Here is a 15336-nt window from a genome sequence, read left to right on the forward strand (position 1 = left end):
TAATTTGTTTTGTTTTTGATCACATGAAAAATACATGTAAATATTTCATTTGATCGGCAAGCCTTAGAACCAGGTTTAACCCATCAATTCTTCATAATGTGTCCTGTACCAAGTCAGGATATGATAGTTGTAATCTAATTCAAGTAGTTCGTTTTTATGTATTCAGGTGTTTAGGTGTTGTTGGGTTTTGTTTTGTGCAGTTCAGTGTTCCTGTTGTTCCAATATTTGCCTCTCATAGTTGATGCGTTTCCCTCGATTTTAGTTAAAAATAAATCAATAACACCCTGATTTATGACTTTTAAACAGCAGTTTACTACTGTTACCTTTATTCCTATTGCCAATCAATTTTTTTAATAAAGTATTCATAGATAAATATTTTTTTTTATTTTAAAGTGCAACTTGCTACATTAACATAAAATACACTATATTACAATTCAAAAAATATGCAGTCAATATATATGTATAGCTATACCAACCAGCCTATAGATGCTTATATGATGCACTGTCATTTATGTACGAAAAATTATATGAATAGATTTCAAAATCATATTATTTCTTATTTTATCTGAGGCTTAATTCTTTTTATTACATAAAATGTAGTTTCAATATATCAGTTGTGTTTGATATTAAGTGAGAAAAATAAAGATTAAAGTATCTTTTAAAATAATTCTAATATAAAATTAATGATGCAAATATTTGATCAGGTACAGATACCATGGTATCAGAAGATAAAGTAATTGCTCTCAAACTTTATACTTGTTTGGCTTTTTAAATATTTTTGATATGAGCGTCACTGATGAGTCTTATGTAGACGAAACGCGTGTCTTGTGTATAAAATTATGAGCCTATTATCTTTAACTATTAACACCACTGGGTCGATACCACTGCTGGTGTTCGTTCGTTATGAGGATATCACCAACCCAATAGTCAGCACTTCGATGTTGACACGAATTTCAACTATATGGTCATTTAAATAAAATCTGTTTGCAAATAAACTCATCATAGATATCAGGACTAAATTTTGTATATACGCCCGACGCGCGTTTCATCTACAAAAGACTCATCAGTGACGCTCTAATCCAAAAAAGTTAAAAAAGCCAAATAAAGTACGAAGTTGAAGAGTATTGATGACGAAAATTCCTAAACATTTTGCATAATCCAGCTAAGGTTATCTAAGCCTGAGGTAAAAAAGCCTTAGTATTTCAAAAATTCTAAATTTTGTAAACAGTTTATTTATATATATAACCATATCAATGATAATTCATATCAGCACAAATAGTGCATACTACTGGGCTGGTGATACCCGCGGGGAAATAAATCTCAAAAGCAGTGGCATCGACCCAGTGGTTGTAAATAAACTCATCATATATATCAGGACTAAATTTTGTATATACGAATTGTCCAAAATACTAAGGATATTCTTATCCAGGGGATAGATTTAAATATTTTAATATGAGCGTCACTGATGTGTCTTTATGTAGACGAAACGCGCGTTTGGCGTATCAAATCAGAAGTCTAGCTAGTTCTTTGTAACTATCTTAGCAACACTTAAACAAAAACATATTTAAAGTATGAAATAAAACAAATTTAAATAGTTCAATTATTATTTTAAACTGGGAGGTTGTCTATGGTATCCGGTCGTTTTTTTACCGTTCACCTTTTACATTATAATAAAATTCATAAACATTAATGAATTACATTTAATATATATCTTTATTTGTATTCCTCATAAATATACTTTTTTATTGGAGCCGGATCGACTTTAAATATAGGCCGGATCGATATGAAAGCGTTGTCTATATCTTTTTCTAAAAGTATAAAAAATGTTCAGAAAAAAAAATTCAATGTCAAGAGAGTTTATAAAATATTTCTTTCTTTAAGAATGACTTTATACGGAGCAGGTAGTGCAACGGCACCTGATCCAGCTAGTTCTATTTTAGGATTGGTTCCCTCAGGTAATGTAATCTTGAACTTTTGCATAATTGTTGCAAAAATCAGATGAAGTTCTGGTTTAGCAACAGATTCCCCTAAACATCCACGTCTGCCTGCTGAAAATGGAAACCAGCTGTCTGGTTTCTTACCAAGTTTTCCATTTTCGTCCAGGAAGCGTGTCGGATCAAATTTATTCACGTCTTTCCATTGGTTAGGATCATTGTGAAGTGCCCAGTGATTAATCATAACCATTGTATCCTTTGGAACATCATACCCGCCTGAAAAAAAACACTATTTAATTAATATAATAATATGTGGAACAGTTCGGAGAGATGTTTTACCTTGAATATTTATACAAACGTCTGACTATTATGTTGTCAGATTATCGTAACTACCTGTAAAAGACAACCCAATACAATTTCCGAGGAACGCTTTGTCTCGCCTGCAATTGTCTCTATCATATCCAAAAAAAAATATGTTGACTGCTAAACTTACCAGTAAAATAAAGGCGCGTAAACGTAATCTTTTTGTACCGGTAAATATATTTAAAATTTGTGCAAATGTAAAAGTAATATCACTCAAATTGGGATAAGACTACCCCAACCATTGTAAACGTCTGATTCAATCCAAATTAAAAAAAAAGAGGAACGTCGAAATCGGTAATAGACTGCCTACAACATTGTAAAAGTCTGATTAATTCAATTACTCACCAACTCGTGTGTCACAAAGTGTACTATGAGGAACACCTACTGGAGTAGCTGTACCAAGTCTCATAGCTTCATGTAATGTAGCTTCTGTATAGCTGAGATTTTCTCTGTCTTTAACAGTTGGTAGTCTGTCTTTTCCTATTAAAAATTTGAGAGATTTTTATTTGGGTATACAAAGCAAACTACAAACTTTTTGTGTCAATAACTGTATTTTTCAGGGAGCTAAATCAGATATGGAATTTTCAAAAAGTCTTTCCATAAGTCAATATATTAATAGTGTTTCATGTAAAAAGAAATCATTGGCAGTTGCTATCTTATAGTTCTTTTCTATATGTGTTACATTGTCGTTTTTTTTTTGTACTTTAGTGTTTCTGTTGTTTCGTTGTTTTATTCGGTTTAAGTTTGTAATCCGGATTTGTTTTCTCTCGATCGATGTATGACTTACGAAAAGTGGTATACTACTGTTGTCTTTTTTCATTATGTAAGTAAATACAATTTCTTGGACTGTATTCGTAATGTAAAAGGTTAATTTCATGCCTTTTATGTGTTTGGTATATGATTTCGTTTCACTGTAAAAGATATAAATTTTGTCAATATAATGGCATTTTGTGTCACTGACATACAAGTCAGAGGTTTAATCCTCGTTTTCTACAAATCAAAACTTAAGTACAATTTAGGAATGTCACATTTTTTTTATTTTTTTTTCGATTATGGATTTTCCGTTTAAATTTTCCTTGGAGTTAGGTTTTTTTGTATTTTACTTTTTATGAAAAGGAAGCATCCATTAACAAGATGATGGAATGAGGCACGTCAAAATGTCAGAATATTTTATCATACTTTCAAAGTGACCTGTTGGAAAATTTGATATATGATTTTACTACCAAGAGAAGTCTTATTTATACAAAAACAGGCGTAAAAAGTATGAATGAAAATGTTATTATGTGACAGAAGTAAAAATATTCAGATATATCAAACTCTTTAAATACAAGGGAATGACTGTAATATTTGTTCTGTCTATGGAGATATAAAATCAAAAATGTGGTGCACACTTTTAAATACTACTCTACATTGCACAACATTTCTAAGGTTATTTCAAATAGCCAGAATTTTAATTTTTTTGTCACTCCTTATGATATCATTCTCTATTCCTTTTAAAGTAGTAAATCATTAAAAAAAACGTTGATGACGTCACGGTAATATGACAAAATTATATATATTAGCTGATAGACAAGAACAATCCGCAATCAAATGACGTGTTACATGCAAAATTAAATTATTATAAAACAAATTAAAGCTTTCAAAATTCTCATCAAAGCTACTAGGTTTATAGTTTTGTTCGCCAGACACATTTTTTGTTTACAAAAATATCAAAAGCGATGCCCAAATCAAAAAAGAGGAAAGTCCAAATAGAGTACGAAGTTGAAGCTTGTTGATGGTCAAGTTTTGTTATTACTCGATTTATTTTATTTGACTGGCCGGAGTTTTATCGGTTCACTTATACTTTAGCTTTATATGTTGTGTCATGTGTTCTATTGTTTGTCTGTGTGTCTTCTTTCATTTTTAGCCAGGCGTTGTCGGTTTATTTTCGATTGATGAGTTTGACTGTCCCTTCAATATCGTTCGTTCCTCTTTTATAATAAACAAGTCCATCTATAGAAAGGTGTTTTATGATAAACTCATAAATGAGGTGTCCAGTCATTCTTTTGTAAATTCCTTTGATGACACTGATATGTGATTAGAAATCAATAATAATTATAACGGTAATCATCCTTATCACACACATTTTCAGATAGATTGTCCGTATGCAAATTAAAACGTAAGCTCCGCCCGATCAGTTAAAATATCATTGGTAATAACAGTTTATTTATAAACATGGCAAGAAAACGACACAAGCAAACTTAAAAGTACTCACCAACGACTCTGTCTATTTCTTCCTGAACTTTACTCTGGATATCTGGTAGCCCAGCCATGTAACGTACCGCAAAACCTAATGTTATTGTCGATGTTTCGATACCAGCTATTAAAATGTATATTTTCAATAGATTATTACAAATGATTAAAACAAAATTATGTAGACAAACAAGGTAAATTAATTGAGCATTTTGCGAGCTTATAGTTATTGTAGGTTGCACTTGTGTTAATATAAACAATGCAATTTCACATTAAATCACCTTTAATTGCTGAAACTGTGCCATTTGTACTTTGAAGTTTCGTAAAAATATATGTATCTTGGAATGTAAAGTTCACATTCCCTTCTTTTTTTTGAAAGTCAAAATATAGAACTGTGTGGCGTTTCTTCATCATTCATTTGCCTCCTATAACATGTTTAACTTCTAATAGTAACACCATATTTATAAAAGAAGAAAATACGCATTCAAATTTCTATTTCTCTAAGATTATAACAAAACATTTATTCATTTCAACTCACCAGTAAAAATATCGATTAAAGTTTGTCTAAGATGTGTGTCAGATAGCTGGGATAATATTTCCTCGTTCTCTTCTTGTTCTGCTTCTTTTCTTGCCAATATCAAGGAATCAGTAAAATCTCTGATATTGTCTGAAATCAGTAATGAGATCATTTCTTTTTAAGTTAAGTTTAAAAAAAAAAGTTATTCAAAACAACAAATGTGACAGCTAGTGTTTACCAATCTATTGAAAGGAAAATTACATGTTTTTATCCATTAACAACATTCTCAACTCAATATGTTCTAGCTATTTTCTAGAACTATATTTAAAGTACATTCAGTATTATAAATAAAAAACGATATGAGGATAAGATCAACAAGAAAACAGCAAAAGCAATTAGAGGCTCTAAAAAGCCTGTGTCGCTCACCTTGGTCTATGTGAATGTTCAACAAAGGACACAGATCGATTCATGACAAAATTGTGTTTTGGTGATGGTGATGTGTTTGTAGATCTTACTTTACTGAACATTCTTGCTGCGTACAATTATCCCTATCTATAAGAATTGGCCCAGGGGAAAATGTTAGTAAAAATTTACAAATTTTATGAAAATTGTTACAAATTTACCATAAAGGGCAATAACTCCTTAGGGGGTCAATTGACCATTTTGGTCATGTTGACTTATTTTTAGGTCTTACTTTGCTGTAAATTATTGCTGTTTACAGTTTATCTCTATCTATAATAACATTCAAGATAATAACAAAAAAGGCAAAATTTCCTTAAAATTACCAATTCAGGGGCAGCAACCTACTAACCAGTTGTCCAATTCATCATCTACCCCTATCAGATTTGCTCTAAATGCTTTGGTTCTTGAGTTATAAGCAAAAAACTGCATTTTACCCCTATGTTCTATTTTTAGCCATGGCGGCCATCTTGGTTGATTGGTTGGGTCACCGGACACAATTTTTATACTAGATACCCCAATGATGATTGTGGCCAAGTTTGATTTTATTTGGCCCAGTAGTTTCAGAGGAGAAGGTTTTTGTAAAAGATAACATAGATTTACGAAAAATGGTTAAAAATTGACTATAAAGGGCAATAACTCATAAAGGGGTCAACTGACCATTTAATCCTGTTGACTTATTTGTAAATCTTACTTTGCTGAACATTTCTGCAGTTCACAGTTTATCTCTATCTATAATAATATTCAAGATAATAACCAAAAGCAGCAAAATTTCCTTAAAATTACCAATTCAGGGGCAGCAACCCAACAACCAGTTGTCCAATTCATCTGAAAACAATTTCATGGCAGGTAGATCTTAACCTGATAAACAATTTTACCCCATGTCAGATTTGCTCTAAATGCTTCGGTTTTTGATTTATAAGCCAAAAACTACATTTTACCCCTATGTTCTATTTTTAGCCATGGCGGCCATCTTGGTTGGTTGGCTGGGTCACCGGACACAATTTTTAAACTAGATACCCCAATGATGATTGTGGCCAAGTTTGATTTTATTTGGCCCAGTAGTTTCAGAGGAGAAGATTTTTGTAAAAGTTAAACGACGGACGCCGGACGCCAAGTGATGGGAAAAGCTCACTTGGCCCTTTGGGCCAGGTGAGCTAAAAACAGGTTAAACATTTGAAGGGCAACACATAGAGATTTTAACCTAACATTAGTGTCCATACAAGAAATCAAACTCTACAACATCTTAATAAATAGAATAAAAAAAGGCACAATCAAATTTGAAAATAAATGTGGTTAAGTAGTTTTGTATGTAGTAATTGTAGATGAAAGTGTATGTGTTTTTCTGTGAAGTGTTTTTGTACATAAGTTTGTTATATGATTTTTGATTTGATTTTGGATTTTGCCACATGATTAAGGACTAAATTTCTGATTTTAATTTCTTTGGAGTTTTGTATTTATATTATTTCACTTTTTGTTCTTTCTTTGATCTTGATGTTTCATTTTTCATTAGACCTTATTACTATGTACTTTTTAAGGTATATTGATTTTCGTGAATTCCATTTGTGGTATACTGTTATAAAAGTAAAACACATTAATACGGTTATGAGAAAGGAACCAGTTTAAAAGTTGAGAGTCTTGATGGCTGAGCACGCATATAGATTAGCAGCTGTGTCCAGTCAGAATTAGAAAATTAACGTAATGTCTCGTGTTAGTTGAGTGCCTGTCTCTCTTGAAGTAAAATATCGTTACGCATCCTTCAACCCTTTGGTGGGTCCATAGATTGCATGTTGCAACATTTACAATAAAAAAAATCATCTGGTTTGTCCTTTAAAACCCCGGATATGAGACAAAAGAATCAAGTGGAGAAAATTTGAGGACAAGCTGTCAACAGATGTCGATCAGTTCAAATCTCCAGCCCTTTAATCCAGTCGTCGCATCTCGCGGAACAAACACTAATCATCTATTGTTATTTAAATTTGCTATTACTCTCAACATAAATGAAATTATTGCCATTGAACATCAATCAGTCAATCAAAAAATAAAACAAATGCTAATATGTTTATATAATAAAAGTTGGAGGTTAAGCTAGCTTCAAAACCAGGTTTTAATCAACCATTTTCTACATACAAATTTGGTTGCACTAAGTCAGGAATAAGACAGTTGGTATCCATTTATTTGGTGGAGTTAAGCTTTTCATTTTTGCCAAGGATTGTTCATTTTAAATTTTCCTCTTCGTTCGATATTTTTGTGATGACACAAGTTTCTATGTAACGATAAAGTGCACAGGTAAGGAAAAGGAAAAGAAAAACTTTTACTTTTTAATAATGTGAAATTGAGTTCAAGTGATTTCATCGTCAAGACTGAATTTGTAAAAATATAATATAGTAATACTTTATTGCCCTCTTAATTGGTATTTTTTCTCCCTTTATAGCTAAGTTATATATCATCAAAATCACAGTTGCAAGTATTGAAACACAATTTTGGTCTGTATAAAATGAAGCAAACGGTTGACAAAAGCAAGCTAAAATAAATTTATTTACAGAAGCATAGATACTTTCACAGGATTATGATCACTCAATTTTAGATTTTCAAATGTTTTGGTAAGGAGCATACCTGGAGAGAGGTCAAAATACACACCTAGTAGAGTTACATTGCTAAGTTTATGTTATTACTAATAAACAGCATAGAAGAGGATACAAAAAATTAACGAGGAAGCGTGCAATACTTATAATAACGTTATTTTGCTAGGATCATAAAACGCGATTTCTATCAAGGTTTTTTTTTATTTACCCTGTGCACTTTATTGTGGAACCTCATGTCATCATGAATTTAACATTTCATTTTGAAATGAAGGTCAATTTCAGAATGATGCAAGATTGTTTGTAGCCAATCAAAATAACGTAATATAATGAAACATACACGTATTGTAATAATTGTTGTATAAACACATCAAACCTGTTGACATACCTAAATCAAATGTTTCTTCGTGTTCTTCGAATTTTCTTTTGATGATAGAGATGACCTCATTATTCATGTTGTTGCTTGTTCTGTACTTATAAGTTGTCCATATTTTAAACATGATGGGGAACATATCTTCAACAAAACCTCTTCCTGTCATTTCAAGCATTTCCTTGATAATTTTCATCAATTTTATAAACTCTGGATCATCTACTTCAACACTGAAAAAAGTCAATAGATGAATAAAAATTACAGCCTTAGCTAGATGAAATTGGGATAGATGTTGTTTTAGACTTTCAATTTATACTTAAGAGGAAAAATAAATCCGCTTCCTGCATACCAACAAAAATAAACTCTGAATCATTTAATTCAACACTGAAAAACGTTGATGAGGTAAACAACGTTTACAAGTATATAAATTCGGATAAATATTGCTTTTAAAACTTCATTTATATTTTAAACAATAATTAGCTACCAACATACCAACAAAGTATTACTATTCATTATCACTGAACTAGTGCACATTTTTATATAGGGGCCATCTAAAGCATGCCTCGGATTTTCTCGCTGTATAGAAGACCCATTTGTTGACTTCGGTTGTTTTCCGCTCTTTGGTCTGGTTGTTGTCTCTTTGCCACTTTCAGCATCTCCATTTTCATTTCAAGGGATTTACTGTGCACGAATCGTATGCTTTTCAATATTTCCTAATTTACAAAATCAATGCTTAATCTAAACTAATTAAACTTTGAGTTCTTAATGGTCTTCAAATTCGTACTTTATATTTTGAACCTTTTTAATTCGAGCGTCACCGAGTCACTGAGTCTGATGAGTCTTGCGTACAAAATTGTATGCCCGGTATCTATAATGACTTATCAAAACAAATAAACTTGCCAAAGGCTTGTTTATCATTAAATTGAAATTGAGTATCACGAGTTGATCAGTATATATCAATTCTCAATTTTTATGAAAACTATAAACCTCTGCAAAAAAGGTAATCTATTGAATTCAAATGTTTTACAGTCTGGAGCTTTTTTATTGAACTGCGCACGTTGACATTTTAAAATGACAAAATAAACATGTTCTTAGAACTGTATATAAATTTACTGGTTACCTTTTGCCGAAACACACACCATTAAGAATATTGAACACCATTAAATCTATGTAATTTTCTGGGTTAAATGCTCCATTTTCTTTTGCCATTAAAGGTAAACATATGTTCATTGAAGCATGTAAAACTTCCTCTAAACGGTTTCCTGCCATATACTGCCTACAAATAATAAGTGTTTTTCTTATTATTATTGTTGTCTACTTTATGCAATAACCGGAATCAGTGATTGTAATGTGTTGTCTGTCTTAAACGCTACCATTATCTTGATAAACACCGAAGAGATCAGGTGTATAACGGAAACTAATCTAAGTCAGTACCATAGGATTTTGACTGCATTTAATCCAAAATAAACAGCTGCGCCATGAGCGCATGATACGCTCGACGTCTTGTGTGGAGGTTTTATGCATAAATAGTTTCTGAGAAAGTTTTAAGCAATAACCATATATTGTTTTGAGACACAGCGGTACATGTGAAACCCCCAACCCTGTTTTTTTTTTTTTACAAAAAACTAAATATCACTAAAATAAAATTTTGAATCAAAACCAAAAAGTAAACAGATCTTTAGATTAATATAACAAAGAAGTGTGTAAAGTTTTAAGCAATAATCATTAATTTTGATTCCTACCTTAATGCCTTTATTGCAATTTTTCTGTGCAGTTTCCATGTTGGTGTATATTTAGCAAAAACTAGATCTTTACTTCCTTCCGTTAACATGTGAGCTGAAAGCACAATTTCTCACAGATACAAAATTATACTGATAATCATTTACCACAAAAAGAAATATAAATATTTTAAGAGATGTCATTAAAATGTATGCTAAATTGATAGGTTTCAAGCAGTTGCTATTTAAAGTTTGTTTTTCCAAAATTCATTTTCTGCTAAATTATACTTGTACATCTTCGGATTTCAAATGTTTGGCTTTGAGCGTTCCTGATGAAGGTAAATCCAGAAAAGCGCTTCGGACACAAGAAATTAATAACGCGTTGTTTTCAATATTTTATAAATTTTAAATGGCTTCTTTCTCAAATACAAGGACATGCACCTTTCATGTTTCTGTTACTAGTATATTATCACTGTATGATAGTCTTTTAAAAAGCTGGTTCTTTTGTAACAGAGTAGCGAAAAGTAAAAACACAAAAATACCGAACTCCGAGGAAAATTCAAAAAGGAAAATCCAAAATCAAAAGGCAAATTCAAAAGTCCAAACACATCAAACGAATGGATAACAACTGTCATATTCCTGACTTGGTACAGGCCTTTTCTAATGTAGAAAATGGTGGATGAACCTGGTTTTATAGCTAGCTAAACCTCTCACTTGTATGATAGTCGCATCAAATTCCATTACATTGTCAACGATGTATGAACAAAACAAACATACTCAAAGAGTAAAAATGTCAAAATAGGGGTACAGCAGTCAATATTGTGTTATCATCTTAATATCACTATAAAAGCAACAAATGTAACGAAGAATCACAAAAAGGCATACATCAAATTCAACATACTCATTTCGCTTTTCTTGTACCACTTAATTTATGTATATAAAGTCTACCCGTAAAGGAAAGAAGGTTTTCATTGCTGGTATAAAAATGCGCGTTTGAAATTCGTACAGTTAGACACAAAAATAATTTTGTCGTTAAAAGTATGAACAAAACAAACATACTTGCAACACTATAAAAACAACAAATGTAAACGAAGAAGCACAAAAAGGCATACATCAAATTTAATATACTCATTCTAAGAGCATACGATACAGATAGAGGGTAGGTACATGTAATGACGTTGTTAACGTAAAATGTTAGTTTGCGACTTCATATTGTGACATATCGAAAAAAGAATCACTTTTCGACTGTTTTTTTTTTATGATTTAAACTGATCTAACTTAAAAATGAGTACATGGACCCCTCTTTTTTAAAATGGCATTAGGTTTTATTACGTGCGAAAATTATTTGTACAAATTTAAATGAAAAAATCATCAATGAAATTTTTTAAATAAATAGAATAAATGTCTCAAATTTCTACCTCTGTTATCTCTAAAAGTAAAGGCCTGTGTGTATTACAGATTTGAATTGCTTAATATGTGAAATGCAAATGTAAAATATTTGTCATGAGATCGCAACTGTATCGCCGAATGCCCTTATAGTCCGCCTGATTGGTAAAAAAAATTTGGGTTTGATGATAAAAGCACCAATTTGGCATGGTAGTAGTTATTAATATTTCAAAACCTATTAGCTATGGACCCACCTTGCATTTTAAATATGGCGGCTTTTTCCAAGATGGCCGCCATAAAATATCAAAATCTGCATATATATAACTTATATAAGGTCAGTTTCTGGGGCAAAACTATGACAGTATCTGGTCTATGTATATATGGATCTATGTATCTATGTTTTAAGTCTACACATACCTGAATGAATGAATGGTCTGTCAGCAAAATCAGCTTTGCTTTTGACCAATGCTTCTGTGACGCTGTTGATATCGTTTAAAACAACCATATGATAAGGTCCTGTAAAAATAGCTTTCTGTACATACATTGTAGCTAGCTGTCATTTTTTTCTCACCCAATATAAAAATAAAGGGTGTTATATGTGATAATATTTAACAGGAATAAACATTTGAATTAACTTTGAATATTAAAAAGAAATCCTGCACAAATCCCCGATGTATCCACTGCATGTATCTTTCGTTTTTTTATTTTGGTGTTTTTCCAATTTGATTCAGTTTTTTTTTTGTTGTTGTTTATCTGATATTTTGTGTTTGTAATGTGTTTGCGTAATTTCTTTTTTTTTTTTTTTCATTTTTTTTTTTTGGAAATTAGAAAATATATTTTTTTGGCAAAATTTGATAAATCCTTTTATCTTAAATAGGCAAATTATTTTCTTTTCCTATTTAGAGACATTGAAAACCCATTGGTGGCCTTGTGTTGTTTTGTGCTCTATAATCGAGTTGTGTTCTCTTTGACAAATTCTCCATTTCCTTTTACCATTTTACAATTTGTCATTATTCTACCATGCTCTGATGTTCTAAATCCCATTAGTTTTTTCAAACTATACTAATTCGGAACATCGATCTTTAACATGTTTGTGTTATTAAAAACTTGAAAAAAAATGACATAAAATATACAGGTATACATATATAAAATTTTAATCAAATTATATCTATAAATAAACACAGTGTCGCCAATTTCTCCTTAAATGACACTATTTTAACCTAGCTATTTCGAGCTCTTGATTTTCCTAAAGCAAATTGCATTGAGTGTGTTGTTAAAAGGTAATATCATTGGTTAGCTTGCTTGCTTGCTGAACCGTGGAGTCATTATACGGTTAGGTATACCACCCTCTTTTCGGAGTAATCTAGTCCTACAGACAGATTGATTTGTTATCTGTCGGACTAGTCTACTCTTAAAGGAGGATAGTTTACCTAGCCTAATTATATCTTCACGGTTCAGCAAGCTAATCAACAATGATCAAAGAGATTTCCTTTATCTACACACTAAAATGCATTTTGATGTAATATCTCTCCAACTGTGTTTACTTACCTGCACTAACAGTAAACACTGGTCCATACTTTTTCGCATATTTTACAAATATTTCATGTAGAAATTTGGCTTGGATAACTGAAATTGAAGAAATTACGCATTAATCTGAATTATACAAACAAGTAAACCAAAATATTTAATAACTAGACAAAACGATCTTACTTGGGCAGAAAATAAAAATACTTAGTAAGAAAACACAATAAATTAGACAGGAAACACAATATTACTTAAACAGAAAAAACACACACTTATCCAGAAAACACAAATACGTATACATCAAACATATTAAATCTAATCAAAAAAATTATGGACAGGGGACAAAATAAGAATCGTGTTCTCCTGATATGCTGACTGAAAACCGGTTTACAAGCAGGTAAAATGTTTAGTCTTAGTAGGAAATATAGTCTGATAATGAAATATTTTTTTACAAATGAGAAAATAGTTTTAAGGTTATGATCTATAAAGGAGTAGGTTCAGTAAGACCCCTTTTTGGCCCCAAAAAATAGCAGTTTTAGAAAATTGTGAAAATGTAATCTTTAAGCTATATTTTGGAAAGTAAAATGCTTCTGCTACATAAATATGAGCTGTTTTTTACAAAACAATGCACAAATATTGCATTCCAGCATCATTAAGTCATGCTAAATTACTGAAATCTTCAGAATTTTTGGCAGTTTGGTTATTTTTTGGAAGGTTTCCGTCTTAAATGAAAGTGGCCGTATTTGTGTTCATTCATAATATTGAAATGTAAGTTGTATTTGATGATAATACAAAACATCTATAAAATTTAAGGATGAACACGGATGCGGCCACTTTTATTTTTGACAAAAACCATCTGAAAAGTGACGTTTTTTGGCATATTTGATAGAATTTTCATATCTAAGCTTGAATCAGAGCGTTTCTAATTACTAAATCAGTTAAAATCTTTCACATACACTATTAGAATCAATTGAAATAGACACTTAAGTGTTTAAAAAGTGTCCAAAAACTTTCGTTAGATGAATCTGAAATTTGAGGCCAAAAACAGCCCTTACCGGACCAACTCCTTTCAATCGGTCTGGTAAGAGGAAACTTATCTTTTTAAAGCCTTCAAGCAACAAGTCACTTAATTGGCATACTAGTACTAGCTGTTAGTTATATTGAGCATACATAATAATGAGGCCAAATAAATGGTATTACCTTCATAACTGCCAATCAGAGGCCATACAAAATGTTATTACCTTCATAACTTCCAATCAGAGGCCAGCAAAATGGTCCTGGAGGGAGATTATACTTCCATCTTTGTCTGAGTTTGTATACAATAAGTACAACTACTAAACCAACTAGAACTGCCTGGATATTCAACGTTGATATAACTGAACTCAACATTCTGTCAGTACAGGTAAATGAAAATACAATTAAAGGTATAAAAAGTTTAAACTTAAATGCTAATTGTACGATTCTTACTTATAAGCAATTACAGTTTTAGGGGAATTTTGATTGTAGTTCTGAACAGGGTAAACATTTAACCTGTTCTTTATTGGAAACAAAAATACATCTGCAATTTTTTTTTTAAAATGCCAATTAAACAAAGACTAATAGGGAAAAACTCCTGAATGACAAGTATGCGTTAAATCTGTCTGCCATGTGATATTGAAACTTTCATTATCAGTTGACGGTCGGAAACTTGTCTAGCATATATACGTTTATCTGGTCCAAAAAAGTGATTATGCCATTTTATCTTTAAAGAGGTAGATATATGCATGTAATATTTGCCACTGGGGTTAATCATGTTAATTGGAGGCAACCATTTATAAATTAACCTGACATCATTGTTCTATGTAATATATATAATAGTTATTAAAAATAATTTCCATTTACCTTCTCTGGTTCGCAGCTCGATAATATATTTTTAACTCCAGAAAGGATTCCTTGCTGCAGATCGATAATACACGTTCCGGCAAAATACAATCTGTATGTAGATATTTATACGTTTAATTTTATAATAAACTCATCAAATCTTCCGTTATTTATATATAATTGTGTCAGTTCATTGTGCAGTATACAATAGATATGTAGGCTGTGTAAATATTTGTCATCAACTGTATGCATATGACTAGAACTGGACTAACCGGGGTTACGAATTAGAACGGTTTAACTGATGGTACGATACGAGATTTTTTTAATATACACACACTGTTTGAGTACATACATACTAAAAATATTTCGTCTCGTACCAGTGCTTTTAACA

At 31.3% G+C, this 15336-nt stretch overlaps 1 protein-coding gene across 1 annotated transcript; it reads right to left on the reverse strand.

The window, feature by feature from the left end:
- Positions 1–288: 288 nt before the first annotated feature.
- On the reverse strand, positions 289–15154 carry LOC143049744 (steroid 17-alpha-hydroxylase/17,20 lyase-like). The gene is made up of 11 exons (XM_076223454.1): positions 14967–15154; positions 14327–14475; positions 13110–13187; positions 11979–12077; positions 10200–10293; positions 9578–9733; positions 8476–8687; positions 5068–5196; positions 4552–4656; positions 2643–2777; positions 289–2210 (listed from the first exon to the last, which is right to left on the reverse strand). Exons 2-11 carry the CDS (start codon positions 14472–14474, stop codon positions 1858–1860), a joined length of 1509 nt encoding a protein of 502 aa, XP_076079569.1. The 5' UTR covers position 14475; positions 14967–15154; the 3' UTR covers positions 289–1857.
- Positions 15155–15336: the final 182 nt, after the last annotated feature.

This window comes from Mytilus galloprovincialis, chromosome 10, assembly GCF_965363235.1.
Source record: "Mytilus galloprovincialis chromosome 10, xbMytGall1.hap1.1, whole genome shotgun sequence".
NCBI classification, from domain to species: Eukaryota; Metazoa; Mollusca; class Bivalvia; order Mytilida; family Mytilidae; genus Mytilus; species Mytilus galloprovincialis.